The following is a 16,834-nucleotide window of genomic DNA, read 5'->3' on the forward strand; positions in this document are numbered from 1 at the left end:
ACCTCCAAACACCAAATATTAAGTTAGGCACACTCATTTTCCCTGTTGCATTACACAGTCATGGTGTTTCAAAGGATTCCTTTTTTAAAAGTGTTCCTCATCCAAGATTAAACATTTGTTGTAAGATAATGAACCACTTGAAGGCAGGTTCTACTTTTAGAAATGTAAACTAGTTTTTCTCTTTTTCTCTGGATAGTGTACTAAACCAGGTGGTCCATTACAGCTGTCCACACCCCGTATTCAACTAAACCTGATTGTTCACAGTTTCTCTCCGTCAGTAGACTGTTGCTAGTCTGGTCTTGAAGTGGGGGTGAGTTGTTCCATGTCACAGAAAAATATTTTTTTATCTGGATTTTACAAAACTGTGATCTACAGATGAAACCCATACCACATATTGGCACGGTTTGTGCTTTTGTTTGCTGGGAAAATTAAATAATAAATTCTGGATAAAGGCAAATGAGACAACGTTTGAGACCAGGTAGACATACCTATCAAATGAGATGGCATTTACAAGTTTTTAACAACAACTTTAAAGGTTAAACAGTTACAAAACAGATAGTATGGTGCGTGTTGTCTGCAGGGCTTTACTGAAACTGTCTTTCTTCTCTAACCATTTAACAAACAAACCTTAAAGAAGGTATGTAGACAGAAACAAACTGTTAGGCATTTATGTTAATTAACCAACATTATTTTGGACCCAGAATGCTGATGTATGCAATAAGCCATTAGGGTGTGTGGTATATGGTCAATATAGTATAGGAAAGAGCTGTTAGCCACAAGTCATTGTGGAGTGCCTGGTCACAGTTTTTACTATTCTGATTTTGTTGATAACCAGTTTACAATATTAATATGCTTCTTAGGGTTTTGTGCTATATTGGAACATATACCCATCCCCCCGTGTCAGGCTTACTTTCAATAGTAGCCTATGTTTAACATGTCTTATAATCGTTTGGCGGGAGTGTGCGCATTTTTTGGAGAACAAAGGAGAGGGTCTTTGTTCGGACTGTATTTAACAATATACCGGTATACCTGTACTCCCACAGAGATGGTTTCCTGCATGACTCACTTAAATGCTGTCCTTAATCTCCAGATCACTCTCCATCTCCGTCTGCACAGAACGATGAGGAACACACAATCTTCCGTCCTGCTCGCATTTATCGGTGAGTTGTGGTTCGCTTATGTGGTCGATTTAAATTAAAAGGTGCTCCCTCGGAAAAAAATAGACAGGTGAAAAGTAGCCTCATTTAATTTGGTAAAAGGGCGAGATTCCGCTATATTAGGCTACTCGGTTCAGAAACACATTTCTAAGTGGCTTGTTTTAATGGCTGATATGGTGGAGATTGATTGAGTAGATAAAGAGAAACGTGTCAAGTTCTTAGGTATATTTGTAAGAAAAGCAAAATCAACAATATTGTGGATAACTGAATGGATCCAGCTCGCGCAACACGTTTTACTAACTTTTGATGGGGGAAGCGTGTAGCTGTGGGATGGGGTACACACACCATGGCGGGACGATGATTTGATCAGGGTTTGCTGGTAATGGTTGATCGAGTGGTGGTTCCAGCGGCTGTGGTTATTATGGTTCTGTGACCTGTGAATCCAGTTAGGTGACTTCAGAACATTCCAAGTTAGCGCAGATGTTTTTAGAAGTTGTGGAATGTTTTAATTCACATTGGTTACGGCCAAGATCGTGTTTCCTGAACGGTTAAACTCACACTTATTTGTCAAACAAACCTGAACTCTATTTTGGCATTAAATTGGCTCTAATGTCAAGCACGCACTTGATGAAAACGTATGCTACATTTTTAAAACCTGCCGCTCTTCTATTTTTCTAAATAGTACGCCAGGCTAATTTACCTGTGATCAGCTCGCCAGACCAGGCTTAGGCAAAGGTCAACCTTTTAATTGTTTCAAATGATGGGACGAACATCAATGCCCTCCTGTAGAATTAGATTTGATGTAAGTATTATAAATAAATGCACAGCTGGATCCAAACAAATGTATGGAACCTGTTTTGATTGGCGTGAATCTGATTGATAATCTGAGTTATGGTATTTCATGACGAGTGGTGAGGGATTTCCTATTTTATGGGCTTATTACTAAAGATGTAATTTAACTCCAAAACTACACAGTCAGACTAATAAACGATGACAACCAAAATGTCATTTTTTATTTATTATCTAGTTAGCCTAGAGCAAAAGAGGAAAAATAGGCAGTAGAATAATGAAGATAATCCTGACGCTTTAGAAAAACGTTGCCTAGAGGCTATGAACATTCACAAATGCTACTAATCCCTTTTGAAAAAGCGTGAGAAGTGCATTAATAGAAAACCACATTAAATTGTAAATTTACCAAATGACTAAAATATAGAACACTAAAAATAAAGTCTGAAAACCAGAATTAATTGCTTATGCCGCCTATATGCTATCATAAAATAGCCTAACGTATCATATACAATGCTACGGCCAAAAGGCCTATAGCCGAAAATATGGCCTATGGAGAATGGCCCAAAACAAGATTATCCTCATATGCATTTTAAATTATAGGCTTCTCAGTTTGAACAGAATTAAATTCCTAAACATTACCAAAAGTCGATCGCCTGTATACTAGATTTATATGTTCAAAGAAAAACTTGTGTGTTTTTTACTTAACGTTTATAGTTCGGAGGAGCTGAGTCTGGGGTGCGGCCTCACCACCCGCTCGCTATTCCACCCTACTGCACCCATATTAATGGTTGTACAGCAGAAATATTTCTGACACACCCTCAAACCTAAACGTTGCTGCTAGCTTAACACTTACCATCGCTTTGGTTTTGTAGAAAGTGAGAGTTTATATTCAGGTTGCTTGTACTGCATGTTCTGATTTGATTTACTATGGATGCTTTATCAACTCTCTAAGAATATAAATTATCGGCTGTTTGAAAGTGATTAAACAGACCGGAATGTTCACCTGTCACTCTCAGTTTTAAAGCTCATGAAACTCAGGACTTAGTTCCCAAAACCATCTCATACCAATAGCCTAAACAAAAGTGTCAATTTCTTCTGATAGAGGCTAGGTTACACATTTGGCGAAGTAACACCATGCTTAGTCACCATCATTAAGTCACCTGAAGCTATTCATACAGTGAGAATAGGATATTGTGTTGTGGGGTTTTTCCATTGCAAATGCAATGAAGGTTGGACATTCAGATTGAGGACTGATATATACAGTATCTCACAAAAGTGAGTACACCCCTCACATTTATGCAACTATTTGATTATATCTTTTCATTTGACAACACTGAGGAAATGACACTTTGCTACAATGTAAAGTAGTGAGTGTACATCTTGTATAACAGTGTACATTTGCTGCCCCCCCAAAATAACTCAACATACAGCCATTAATGTCTAAACCGCTGGCAACAAAAGTGAGTACACCCCTAAGTGAAAATGTCCAAATTGGGCCCAATTAGCCTTTTTCCCTCCCCAGTGTCATGTGACTCGTTAGTGTTACAAGGTCTCAGGTGTGAATGGGGAGCAGGTGTGTTAAATCTAGTGTTATCGTTTTCACACTCCCTCATACTGGTCACTGGAAGTTCAATATGGCACCTCAAGGCAAAGAACTCTCTGAGCATCTGAGAAAAATTATTGTTGCTCTACATAAAGATGGCCTAGGCTATAAGAAGATTTGCCAAGACCTTGAAACTGAGCTGCAGTACGGTGGCCAAGACCATGCAGCAGTTTAACAGGACAGGTTTCACTCAGAACAGGCCTCGACATGGTCGACCAAAGAAGTTGAGTGCACATGCTCAGCGTCATATCCAGAGGTTGTCTTTGGGAAATAGATGTATGAGTGCAGCCAGCCTTGCTGCAAAGGTTGAAGGGGTGGGGGGTCAGCCTGTCAGTGCTCAGACCATACGCAGCACACTGCATCAAATTGGTCTGCATGGCTGTCGTCCCAGAAGGAAGCCTCTTATAAAGATGATGCACAAGAAAGCCTGCAAACAGTTTGCTGAAGACAAGCAGACTAAGGACATGGATTAATGGAACCATGTCCTGTGGTCTGATGAGACCAAGATTCACTTATTTGGTTCAGATGGTGTCAAGCGTGTGTGGCGGCAACCAGGTGAGGAGTACAAAAACAAGTGTGTCTTGCCTACAGTCAAGCATGGTGGTGGGAGTGTCATGGTCTGGGTTGCTAAGTGCTGCCAGCACTGGGGAGCTACAGTTCATTAAGAGATCCATGAATGCCAATATGTACTGTGACATACTGAAGCAGAGCATGATCCCCTCTCTTCGGAGACTGGGCCACAGGGCAGTATTCCAACATGATAACGACCCAAAACACACCTCCAAGCCGACCACTGCCTTGCTAAAGTTGATGGACTGGCTAAGCGTGTCTCCAGACCTTAAGGCAGTGTTGGAAAATAATGTTGGCCACAAAATATTGACACTTCGGGCCCAATTTGGACATTTTCACTTAGGGGTGTACTCACTTTTGTTGCCAGCAGTTTAGACATTAATGGCTGTGTGTTGAGTTATTTTGAGGGGACAGCAAATGTATACTGTTATACCAGCGGTACACTCACTACTTTACATTGTAGCAAAGTGTAATTTCTTCAGTGTTGTCACATGAAAAGATATAATCAAATATTTACAGAAATGTGAGATACTGTATATGCAGGTGCTGGTCATAAAATAAGAATATCATCAAAAAGTTGATTTATTTCAGTAATTTCATTCAAAGAGTCAAACTTGTATAATGTATACATTAATTCCACACAGACCGATATATTTCAAGTGTTTATTTCTTTTTATTTTGATGATTATAACTGACAACTAATGAAAACCCCAAATCCAGTATCTCAGAAAATGTGAATATTGTGAAAAGGTTCAATATTGAAGATACCTGGTGCCACACTCTAATCAGCTAATTAACTCAAAACACCTGCAAAGGCCTGTAAATGGCCTCCCTGTCTAGTTCTGTAGGCTACACAATCATGGGGAAGACTGCTGACTTGACAGCTGTCCAAAAGACGACCATTGACACCTTGCACAAGGAGGGCAAGACACAAAAGGTCATTGCTAAAGAGACTGGCTGTTCACAGAGCTCCCAGTACCTGGTTTAAGGACCATGGTATCCCTGTTCTTAATTGGCCAGCAAACTCGCCTGACCTTAACCCTATAGAAAATCTATGGGGTATTGTGAAAAGGAAGATGCGATACGCCAGACCCAACAATGCAGAAGAGCTGAAGGCCACTATCAGAGCAACCTGGGCTCTCATAACACCTGAGCAGTGCCACAGACTGATCGACTCCATGCCACGCCGCATTGCTGAAGTAATTCAGGCAAAAGGAGCCCCAACTAAGTATTGAGTGCTGTACATGCTCATACTTTTCATGTTCATACTTTTCAGTTGGCCAACATTTCTAAAAATAGTTTTTTTGTATTGGTCTTAAGTAATATTCTAATGTTCTGAGATACTGAATTTGGGATTTTCATTAGTTGTCAGTGACCAGCACCTGTATATACACTGAACAAAATTATAAATGCAACACTTCTGTTTTTGCCCCCATTTATCATGAGCGGAACTCAAAGATCTAAGACTTTCTCTATGTACACAAAAGGCCTATTTCTCTCAAATATTGTTCACAAATCTGTCTAAATCTGTTTTAGTTAGCACTTCTCCTTTGCCGAGATAATCCATCCACCTCACAGGTGTGGCATATCAAGATGCTTATTAGACAGCATAAATATTGCATAGGTGTGCTTTAGGCTGGCCACAATAAAAGGCCACTCTAAAATGTGCAGTTCCATCACACAGCACAATGCCACAGATGTTGCAAGTTTTGAGGGAGCGTGCAATTGGCATGCTAACTGCAGGAATGTCCACCAGAGCTGTTGCCTGTGAATTGAATGTTAATTTCTCTACCATAAGCCGTCTCCAAAGGCGTTTCAGAGAATTTGGCAGTACATCCAACCGGTCTCACAACCACAGACCACGTGTAACCATACTAGCCCTGGACATCCAAGATTGTCTGAGACCAGCAAGATTGTCTGAGACCAGCCACCCTGACAGCTGCTGCAACGATTGGTTTGCATAACCAAATAATTTCTGCACAAACGTGTCAGAAACCGTCTCAGGGAAGCTCATCTGCATGCTCGTCTTCCTCATCGGGGTCTCGACCTGACTGCAGTTCGTCGTCGTAACCGACTTAAGTGGTGCATTTACTCAATGTTGCATTTTATTTTATTGAATGTTGTGCCATTCATCCACGACCATCACCTCATGTTGCAGCATGATAATGCATGGCCCCATGTTGTAAGGATCTGTACACAATTCCTGGAAGGTGAAAACATCCCAGTTCTTGCATGGCCAGCATACTCACCGGACATGTCACCCATTGAGCATGTTTGGGATGCTCTGGATCGGCGTATAACACAGCGTGTTCCAGGTCCTGCCAATATCCAGCAACTTCGCACAGCCATTGAAAAGGAGTGGACCAACATTCCACAGTCCACAATCAACAACCTGATCAGCTCTATGCGAAGGAGATGTGTTGCACTGCGTTAGGCAAATGGTGGTCTCACCAGATACTGACTGGTTTTTGGACCCCCCCGGACCCCCCCAATACAGTGAAACTGCATATTTTAGAGTGGCCTTTTATTGTGGCCAGCCTAAGGCACACCAGTGCAATAATCATGTTGTCTAATCAGCATCTTGATATGGCACACCTGTGCAATAATCATGCTGTCTAATCAGCATCTTGATATGCCACACCTGTGAGGTGGATGGATTATCTCTGCAAAGGAGAAGTGCTCACTAACACAGATTTAGACAGATTTGTGAACAATATTTGAGAGAAATAGGCCTTTTGTGTACATAATGAAAGTCTTAGATCTTTGAGTTCAGCTCATGATAAATGGGGGCAAAAACAAAAGTGTTGCGTGTATAATTTTGTTCAGTGTATATATATATATATATACAGTACAGGCCAAAAGTTTGGACACACCTTCTCATTCAATGCGTTTTCTTTATTTTCATGACTATTTACATGGTAGATTCTCACTGAAGGCATCAAAACTATGAATGAACACATGGAATTATGTACTTAACAATAACAATAATAACTTAACAATAATAAGTGTGAAATTATTGAAAACATCTTATTTTTTAGATTCCTCAAAGTAGTCACCCTTTGCTTTTTTGATAGCGCTGCAAACCCTTGGTGTTCTCTCAATGAGCTTCATGAGGTAGTCACCTGAAATGGTTTTCACTTCACAGGTGTGCCTTGTCAGGGTTAATTAGTGGAATCTTTTCCCTTATTAATGGGGTTGGGACCATCAGTTGTGTTGTGCAGATGTCAGGTTGATACACAGCCGATAGCCCTATTGGACAACTGTTAGAATTCATATTATGGCAAGAACCAATCAGCTAAGTAAAGAGAAACGAATGGCCGTCATTACTTTAACAAATGAAGGTCAGTCTGTCCGGAAAAATGCAAAAACTTTGAATGTGTCCCCAAGTGCAGTCGCAAAAACCATCAAGCTCTACAACGAAACTGGCTCACAGTTTCCTTCCTATCCTGAGGACCGCCCCAGCATAGGAAGACCAAGAGTCACCTGTGCTACTGAGGATAAGTTCATTTGAGTCACCAGCCTCAGAAATTGCAGGTTAACAGCAGTTTAGATTAGAGACCAGCTGAATGCAAACCAGAGTTCTAGCAGCAGACACATCTCTAGAACAACTGTTAAGAGGAGACCTTCATGGTCAAGTAGCTGCTAGGAAACCACTGCTAAGGAGAGGCAACAAGCAGAAGAGATTTGTTTGGGCCAAGAAACACAAGGAATGGTCATTAGACCAGTGGAAATCTGTGCTTTGGTCTGATGAGTCCAAATTTGAGATCTTTGGTTCCAACCGCAGTGTCTTTGTGCGACGCTGAAAAGGTGAACGGATGAATTCTACATGCCTGGTTCCCACCGTGAAGCATGGAGGAGGAGGTGTGATGGTGTGGGGGGGGCTTTGCTGGTGACACTGTTGGGGATTTATTCAAAATTGAAGGCATACTGAACCAGCATGGCTGCCACAGCATCCTGCAGCGACATGCCATCCCAACCCGGTTTGCGTTAAGTTGGACCATCATTTATTTTTCAACAGGACAATGACCCCAAACATACCTCCAGGCTGTGTAAGGGCTATTTGACCAAGAAGGAGAGTGATGGAGTGACGCCATATAGACGCCATAGGTGGGGATCTGGGGTTATAGATGCCATAGGTGGGGATCTGGGGTTATATATGCCATAGGTGGAGACCTGGGGTTATAGATATCATAGGTGGAGACCTGGTCTTATAGATGCCATAGGTGGAGACCTAGGGTTATAGACGCATAGGTGGAGACACCATAGGTGGAGACATGGTGTATAGATGCCATAGGTGGAGACATGGTGTATAGATGCCATAGGTGGAGACATTATCAAGTCCCTTGACTTCCAGTGACAATTTCTACATGAGGTTATACAGTGGGGAGAACAAGTATTTGATACACTGCTGATTTTGCAGGTTTTCCCACTTACAAAGCATGTAGAATTCTGTAATTTTTATCATAGATACTCTTCAACTGTGGGTGACGGAAAATAAAAAATTAAAATCCAGAAAATCACATTGTATGATTTTTAAGTAATGAATTAGCATTTTATTGCATGACATAAGTATTTGATATATCAGAAAAGCAGAACTTAATATTTGGTACAGAAGCCTTTGTTTGCAATTACAGAGATCATACGTTTCCTGTAGTTCTTGACCAGGTTTGCACACACTGCAGCAGGGATTTTGGCCCACTCCTCCATACAAACCAATTCCAGATCCTTCAGGTTTCGGGGCTGTTGTTGGGCAATACAGACTTTCAGGTCCCTCCAAAGATTTTCTATTGGATTCAGGTCTGGAGACTGGCTAGGCCACTCCAGGACCTTGAGATGCTTCTTACGGAACCACTCCTTAGTTGCCCTGGCTGTGTGTTTCAGGTCATTGTAATGCAGGAAGACCCAGCCACGACCCATCTTCAATGCTCTTACTGAGGGAAGGAGGTTGTTGGCCAAGATCTCACGATACATGGCCCCATCCATCCTCCCCTCAATACAGTCCCCTTTGCAGAAAAGCATCCCCAAAGAATGATGTTTCCACCTCCATGCTTCACGGTTGGGATGGTGTTCTTGGGGTTATACTCATCCTTCTTCTTCCTCCAAACACAGCGAGTGGAGTTTAGACCAAAAAGCTAGATTTTTGTCTCATCAGACCACATGACCTTTTCCCATTCCTCCTCTGGATCATCCTGATGGTCATTGGCAAACTTTAGACGGGCCTGGACATGCGCTGGCTTGACCAGGGGGGCCTTTCGTGCACTGCAGGATTTTAATCCATGACAGCGTAGTGTGTTACAAATGGTTTTCTTTGAGACTGTGGTCCCAGCTCTCTTCAGGTCATTGACCAGGTCCTGCCGTGTAGTTGTGGGCTGATCCCTCACCTTCCTCATGATCATTGATGCCCCACGAGGTGAGATTTTGCATGGAGCCCCAGACCGAGGGAGATTGACCGTCATCTTGAACTTCTTCCATTTTCTAATAATTGCGCCAACAGTTGTTGCCTTCTCACCAAGCTGCTTGCCTATTGTCCTGTAGCCCATCCCAGCCTTGTGCAGGTCTACAATTTTATCCCTGATGTACTTACACAGCTCTCTGGTCTTGGCCAATGTGGAGAAGTTGGAGTCTGTTTGATTGAGTGTGTGGACAGGTGTCTTTTATACAGGTAACAAGTTCAAACAGGTGCAGTTAATACAGGTAATGAGTGGGGAACAGGAGGGCTTCTTAAAGAAAAACTAACAGGTCTGTGAGAGCCGTAATTCTTACTGGTTGGTAGGTGATCAAATACTTATGTCATGCAATAAAATGCAAATTAATTATTTAAAAATCATACAATGTGATTTTCTGGATTTCTGTTTTAGATTCCGTCTCTCACAGTTGAAATGTACCTATGATAAAAATGACAGACCTCTACATGCTTTGTAAGTAGGAAAACCTGCAAAATCGGCAGTGTATCAAATACTTGTTCTCCCCAGTATATATACACTCATATCGACATTTGTAATTTTTGTCCCTCTTAAAGTTCCCTATGTGGGTTCCAGAGTCTTTTCGGTTGCAGGTACATCCTACACGGATAGGACTTCAGGAAAAAAATGTTTAAATATGAAACTAACAATCCTTACACTGCCTGTGTTTCCGTTAGCCTCATTAACTAAAGTTATGCGGAAAACATTTTTGGCTGCCATGACCACGAAGGCAGGGTGGGGAGGGCAGGGTAATATTTACTCTTGATCGGTTCTGCTTATTTTGGCAACAAAAGCAATATATTCAGTTTCCTGGTTACAATACGTTCTCACTGCATATCCATCTGTCTGTCTGATGAACCCTACCTATTCTATTCTTAGTCATTTGCGAACTTGATCACATCACCGCAGACGTCGTTACCATCTCAGGAATGTGGCGTTAAAAGGCAAAGCCTCATGATGTTGGCTTGGGCTGTCTGTTCACAAGGTGTTCCACACCCTGGCGCTCCTTGTCATGCTCAATGTCCTGGAAGTTCCACCAGGAGACGGGCACAGAGCAGAGACAGTGTTGTCCCCAGGCTGCCGTTGTCAGGACTTGGGAGCATTCAGGCACCACGACAACCCACCTGGTTGGCATCGAGGTTGGCACGATGTTTGGAGCCAGTTCAATGTGCCAGGAACACGGAATGAACTGCTGACCTCATGGATAGAATCATGTGACCTTGTGTTCATTGTGCCCTTTTCATAAACATGTTTGTGGAGGTGACACCTTAACCTATTTTTAGGGTTTTTGTATTGATGCCTCACTGTTGAGGAAAGTGCTTGAATGTATGTGATAAATGCATTTGTAACTTCAATGGATTTTTGTCTGATATTTTGTTTCTCAATTTTTGTGCTGTAATGGACCGAGTCAGGGGGCTCAGAGGGCTTGAGCCAAAATAACAGTGGGCCAGATTGCACCCATGCTGCTGCGGGATACTGAACAGGGAGACTCGGATTGCCGGACCAGCATCGGACCACCTACTGGTTCTGGATTAAAGTAAACTAAACTGCTGGCATGTTCACTGACAGTGCAACTGCTTTGTCTCTTGTAGGTCTGTTGCTGGTCGTAAATGGTGTTCACGCTACTGGTCTGTCATCCTCCACACAGCAAGTCACACAGCGGGTCCCAACCAGCCAGCCCTTGTCCCCCTGCAAGACGGGAACATGCCCAAAGAGTGGTATGTCCGTTTACTGGATTAGATGCTTTGTAGCATATTTTATGTTTCCACTATTTAAATACATTTTGATCAGCTGATTTGTTTACTGTTTATTCAACTGATTGTTTGATTAGTTGGTGGCTTCTTTAAATTATTGATTAACTGTTTGATTGGTTTACTGCAAGTGTAACTGATTGATTGATTACCTGACTGTTAATTACTGATTTGTCCAATGGTGTGTTCCAGGGGAGGAGCAAACACGTCCCTGGACTCGGATTGGGAGGGGGATGTTCCAGAAGTGTGACTCCAGCCAGGAGAGCTACTGTCTGAATGGAGAGTGTTTCCTGGTGCCTGACATCAACGAACACCACTGCAGGTAAGATACATGATTGTATAGATTTTGGTCGGGGTCCTTTGGGATTTTTGTAGATCCAGATGGCCACACTGGAACAGTCTATGCTCCTTCAATGTCTAACAAAATGCAATTTGTTTTGGCTTTAGTGTAAGGTTTCGTTCAAAAATTACAATTGGTCTTAGGGTTAGAATTTGGGTTAGGCATTTCTGGTTATTTTCAGGGTGAGGTATTTGGGCTAGGTTAAGTTTAGGCTTAAATGAGAGATTATTGAGATTAAGATTACTGTTAAAGATAGGATTTGGTTAGAATTTAGGGTTAGGATAGGTAGAAGTAGGATTTTCTTTTAGGGACAGTCAACTTTGGTGTCTCCATTTACATGGTTAAGTAAATGTGTGTGTGTGTCTGTGTGTTCTCTGCAGGTGTGACAAGGGATACTATGGCCCCAGGTGTGCTCATCTGGAGATGGTTTTTCAGCCAATGAGAGAAGAGCATGTCATCTTAATGGTGGTGTTTGTTGGACTATTGGTTGTGGGCATCACTGGAGCTGTTTACTTCTTCTGCCAATGGTAAGAGAGAGGGAGGAGCGTGAGAGAGGGAGAGAGAGGAGAGAGAGGGAGAGTATAGAAAGTGGAGAGGGGAGAGGGGGAGAGTATAGAAAGTGGAGAGAGGAGAGGGGGAGAGAAAAAGGACAGAAAGGGAGAGAAGGAGATGGAATGAAAGGAGAGAGAGTGTGTGTTTCGTATCTGTGTAACTGTCTCTCCTATGATTCCAGGTACAGGAGGAGTAGGTGTCCTACTCAACAGACCAAGCAGCTGTACCAGGTGCCAACAGCATGATGAGGAGGTGCCAACAGCATGATGAGGAGGTGCCAACAGTGTGACGAGGAGGTGCCAACAGTGTGATGTGTGCAGTCTTACCAGTGACACATAAGAATTGAAACAACTCACACTTAACAGCAACTGATAAGCATTTCAGTGGCAATCGTGATGCTACTGGCACCCTCTTCAAGCATCCACACTGCCCAGACAGACAGACAGGCTCTTCATTGTACCGGTTCAGGAATGTGTGTACGTGTGGTCTATCTGTCTAAGTACCTGAGTTAGTTAAGAGTTAGGGGAAATTGTTTTTGTTAACGGTACTCTGTTGTCAGTCATCTCAAGAATTGTAGCTCCAGGCTCACCTTGTGTTATTGTCTTTGCCTCTGACATTAGATTTTTACACCCTGCATTTGGATGTGATGATTTAAAATTCCTAGTGTTATAAAATCCATTAGTATTCTGTTTAGTTTGGCATCATGTTGGCCATGGTTTGTTTTGTTTGTTTTTTATATTTTCAACTTAATTTTATTTGCAGTATCCTGCATTTTATATTTATTGGTTGGGAATAAAATGTGTGTATTTCTAGTTATGATTCTGTGTCTCCAGTAGAGGGCAACGTTTAGGTTGAATCCAAGCCTTAAAGCGTAAAGACCGATAGTGAACTCAACTTGCATAAAACCACTTTTAGGGTGGATAACACCAGTGCTTGACTTGGACTCAAATTGACGCGGTTACTCACTTTTGGATCTGTTTACATTCAGGTGCTGGAGCTCCACAACACTTGCTCAAGCAGAAAAACTATATGTTTAGCTTAACTGTTGGGACCCAACGTGTCTATTGAGTGCTTCGGTCATTTTATGTAGTCAACTGGATGAGAAGACCCTCTTAATCGTCTGATCCCTCTTGATGTCATGACTTCTACTGGCCACCCCTCAGAGTCTGGTTCCTCTTTAGGTTTCTACCTAATTATAGACCCTACTAGGGAGTTTTTCCTAGCCGCTGTGCGTAAACTTTTGTTGCTTGCTGTGTGGGTTTTCATGCTGGGTATTTGTAAAAGCACTTTCTGACAACTGCTGATGTAAAAAGGCCTTTATAAAATAAGTTTGATTGATTGATCATTACCAATTAGCTAATAAATAAGTAATGTAAAGATGAAAATGTACCACTCTCTGGCCACTTTATTAGGTACTAATAATTAGGTACACTTTATCTACCTTTTGCCTCCATCTGATACAAAGTTCAACTTGATGTGCATTCAGAGATGCCATTCTGCACACCACCTGGACATTTGAGTATTTGCAGTGTTTCTCTAAGCTTGATCGAGTCTGGCCATACTCCTCTGACCTCTCTAACAAGGTGTTTTCGCCCACAGAAATACCATTTACTATATATTTTTTTGGTAAATTTTTGAAACTGTGCTCTGTGAAAATCCCAGGAGGTAAGTTGTTTCTGAGATGCCAGAACCATCACATCTTCTGGTACCAACAATCACACCGCGTTCAAAGGCTCTTTTATCTTGCGTCTTCTCCATTCTAATGTTCAGTTGAACAACAACAAAACCCTTGACCACATCTGCAAGCCTTAAATATTGCAGCCACTCGATTCACTGTTTTGGCTATTTGTGTTACGAGCGGCTGTACGTAATAAAGTGGCTGGTGAGTGTATATCAGTTCAAGGGCACTGCCAGCTCCCTAAGAGACGCCATCCCAGGTCTGCTATGATGTTATCTCCTTCCTCCCTAACCTCCGATCAGACATGAGCGTCTACAACTCTGACACCACGACAACATGCATTCCTAGGCTGAACAGTTCTGCTGTGGTAGACAGCAGGCGTTATGAAATCCTTAAGGTCTGATGTGATGATATCATGACATATTGTAGAGCAAGTAAATAGCTTTCCACATTCCGTGAAGCTGTTAGTGCTGCTTTGGTTCAGCTAGGGAGACACTTTTACTAAGACCATTACATTATGCCCACACACACACACACACATACACACACAAGTTTGTATGGCTATCCTCATGGGGACCAGAAAATATTGCAGAAAGAAATTGCATGCTCTCTTGCCTTAATCTTAAACCTAACCTTAACCTAACCCCAATCTAATCTTAAACCTAACTTTAACCTCCATAAAGTAACGTTTATGCCTAAACTTTACCTAGATGTAATGCCTAACCTTAACCCTAAACTTAACCAACAACGCCTGGACCTTAAAGAAACCCCAATTCTAACTCTAAAAGGAATTGTAAGTTTGACCCTAAACCTAAACCCTGATCCGGAAATTTACTTTTGCCTCATGGGGACCGGCAAAAGGTGGACATTTGGTCCCCATGAGTATAGTTAGACCTAAAACACACACACAAAGCCACACACACACACCCCTGTCCAAACTTGAAATATTTGCACATACACCTACACTTAAACGCACATCTGCATAATGTCAAGCACATACTTGTATTCTAGTCAGGAAATCATTGGTTTCAACAACATGGTTTTGTTTAGTAGGAAACAGGTTTCTGGCATTTTAAATGGGACAATGCTGGGTTGCTGCTGAATGGATGTACATGACACATCTGTTAGATGTAGATTGTTTTCACTGTAAAATGACATTTGAATTGATCTGATAATGTGTGTGTGGGGACCAGAACTCAGTACAAACATGAAACAAGGTTTATGTGAAAACCTGACAATTCAGATGTCATTTTTTAGGTTTGAGAAAAGTTCCAAACAAAACAACAACAAATAAAATGAAAGTATTAGCACACTCCCACTTTATTCAAATAATGACATTTTTGGCATCGCCCAGGTATTAGGTTTCAAGCAGGTGATTCTCCTTTTACTCTGGAATTACTCTGGAAAAACTGCAATATGCAAATCACTCATTCACTCAGTTTGTATAGAGAAAAGGGCACATCTTCGTGTTTTGGTTTGAAGTGAGTGCCCCAAAGGTAATTCTGTCAACACCATTGTAGCTAAGCAAGGACAATCTCACCTCCAGGGACCTTGGATATACTGTTTCGTCCATAAGTAATTAATGTTATCAAGAAGTTTAATGTAACTGTAGCAAACCTCCCTTAATGAAGCCACAATAGAATACTTCTGGAAAAATCTCCTGCGGACACATGAGACCAAATAAGAGCTTTTGGTTTAGCACACCATCTCTATGTTTACAGGGGCAATAATGAACACATACACCCCACACTGGAACATGTAGGACGTTCAGTGATGTTCTGGGGTTGCTGCCTTGGGCATTGGGGTTGGGGGGTGTCGAACATGTTTGTGGCATCATGAAATCAGGGGAGTACCAAGGCATTTTGGATAGCCTTGTCAAAGGCGCCGGAATGCTCATCCATGGCTGTAGGAAGCACCTGACTGCAGTTATTTAGGCCAACGGCTGTGCTACCGAATACAGAGTCCACGCTGCCAATCATTTTGTCAAAGTCATTTCTGTTTATTCTCTATTTAAAAAGATGGATTAGGTTGAAAATCAAAAACCAAAAATCAAAAAAAGAGAAAACCTAAAGACTCTTCAAAGTCAACTTACATGGTCTCCCTCTATCCGATTTTATGGGAATGGTTACATCACATCTATTGAAACAACCTATCATTGGAATGCATAGATAGCCGTATTAAAAAGACGTCATCATACCAGACTTTGTCCCTTTGTGCCACGGATTCTCACAGAAAAACACCAGCTGACCGCACCTTTTAAAGTTCTGTTCCCTCCCTCTGTCGCTAAATACAATGCAGTAGCTAGCTATCCTTGACACACCTTTTCTAAAGGAAACTTCTCAATGATGATTCCTACTAAATACACCGATCAGCCATAACATTATGACAACCTGCCTATTATTGTGTAGGTCTCCCTTTTGCCACCAAAACACCCTTGACCCGTCGAGGCATGGACTCCACTAGACCTCTGAAGGTGTGCTGTGGTATCTGGCACCAAGATGTTAGCAGCAGATCCTTTAAGTCCTGTAAGTTGTGAGGTGGGGCCTCCATGAATCTGACTTGTTTATCCAGCACATCCCACAGATGCTTGATTGGATTGAAATCTGGGGAATTTGGAGGCCAAGTCAACACCTTGAACTGGTTGTGTTACTCAAACCATTCCTGAACCAATTTTGCTTTATGGCAGGGCGCATTATACTGCTGAAAGAGGCCAATGCCATCAGGGAATACCGTGTCCATGAAAGAGTGCACATGGTCTGCAACAATGCTCAGGTAGGTGGTACGTGTCAAAGTAACATCCACATGAATGGCAGGACCCACTGTTTCCCAGCAGAACACTGCCCAAAGCATCACATTAACTCCGGCTTGCCTCCTTCCCATAGTGCACCCCGGTGCCATGTTCTCCAGGTGAGTGACGCACACACACTCGGCC

At 42.1% G+C, this 16,834-nt stretch overlaps 1 protein-coding gene across 3 annotated transcripts; it reads left to right on the plus strand.

Moving 5' to 3' along the window:
- The first annotated feature begins 236 nt into the window (after window positions 1–236).
- Window positions 237–13,534, plus strand: LOC105008249 (proepiregulin). Of its 3 annotated transcripts, none has more exons than XM_010867515.5 (6): window positions 237–310; window positions 1,091–1,160; window positions 11,174–11,299; window positions 11,525–11,654; window positions 12,053–12,199; window positions 12,406–13,534. In XM_010867515.5, the coding sequence occupies exons 2-6, from the start codon at window positions 1,121–1,123 to the stop codon at window positions 12,467–12,469; spliced, it is 507 nt and encodes a 168-aa protein (XP_010865817.1). In that variant the 5' UTR covers window positions 237–310; window positions 1,091–1,120; the 3' UTR covers window positions 12,470–13,534. The 3 variants fall into 3 exon arrangements, with proteins under 3 accessions (XP_010865817.1, XP_010865816.1, XP_019908008.1); XM_010867514.3 differs by lacking the exon at window positions 237–310 and adding an exon at window positions 395–478; XM_020052449.3 differs by lacking the exon at window positions 237–310 and having other exon boundaries at window positions 989–1,160.
- The last annotated feature ends 3,300 nt before the right edge of the window (window positions 13,535–16,834 follow it).

This window comes from Esox lucius, chromosome 13, assembly GCF_011004845.1.
Source record: "Esox lucius isolate fEsoLuc1 chromosome 13, fEsoLuc1.pri, whole genome shotgun sequence".
NCBI lineage: Eukaryota > Metazoa > Chordata > Actinopteri > Esociformes > Esocidae > Esox > Esox lucius.

Coding starts and splice junctions, on each gene's coding strand:
- LOC105008249 (XM_020052449.3), top strand. CDS start 1,046: ATGGTTTCCTGCATGACTCACTTAAATGCTGTCCTTAATCTCCAGATC. Junction 1,161..11,173: donor CGTCCTGCTCGCATTTATCG/GTGAGTTGTGGT, acceptor TGTCTCTTGTAG/GTCTGTTGCTGGTCGTAAAT. Junction 11,655..12,052: donor ATCAACGAACACCACTGCAG/GTAAGATACATG, acceptor TGTTCTCTGCAG/GTGTGACAAGGGATACTATG.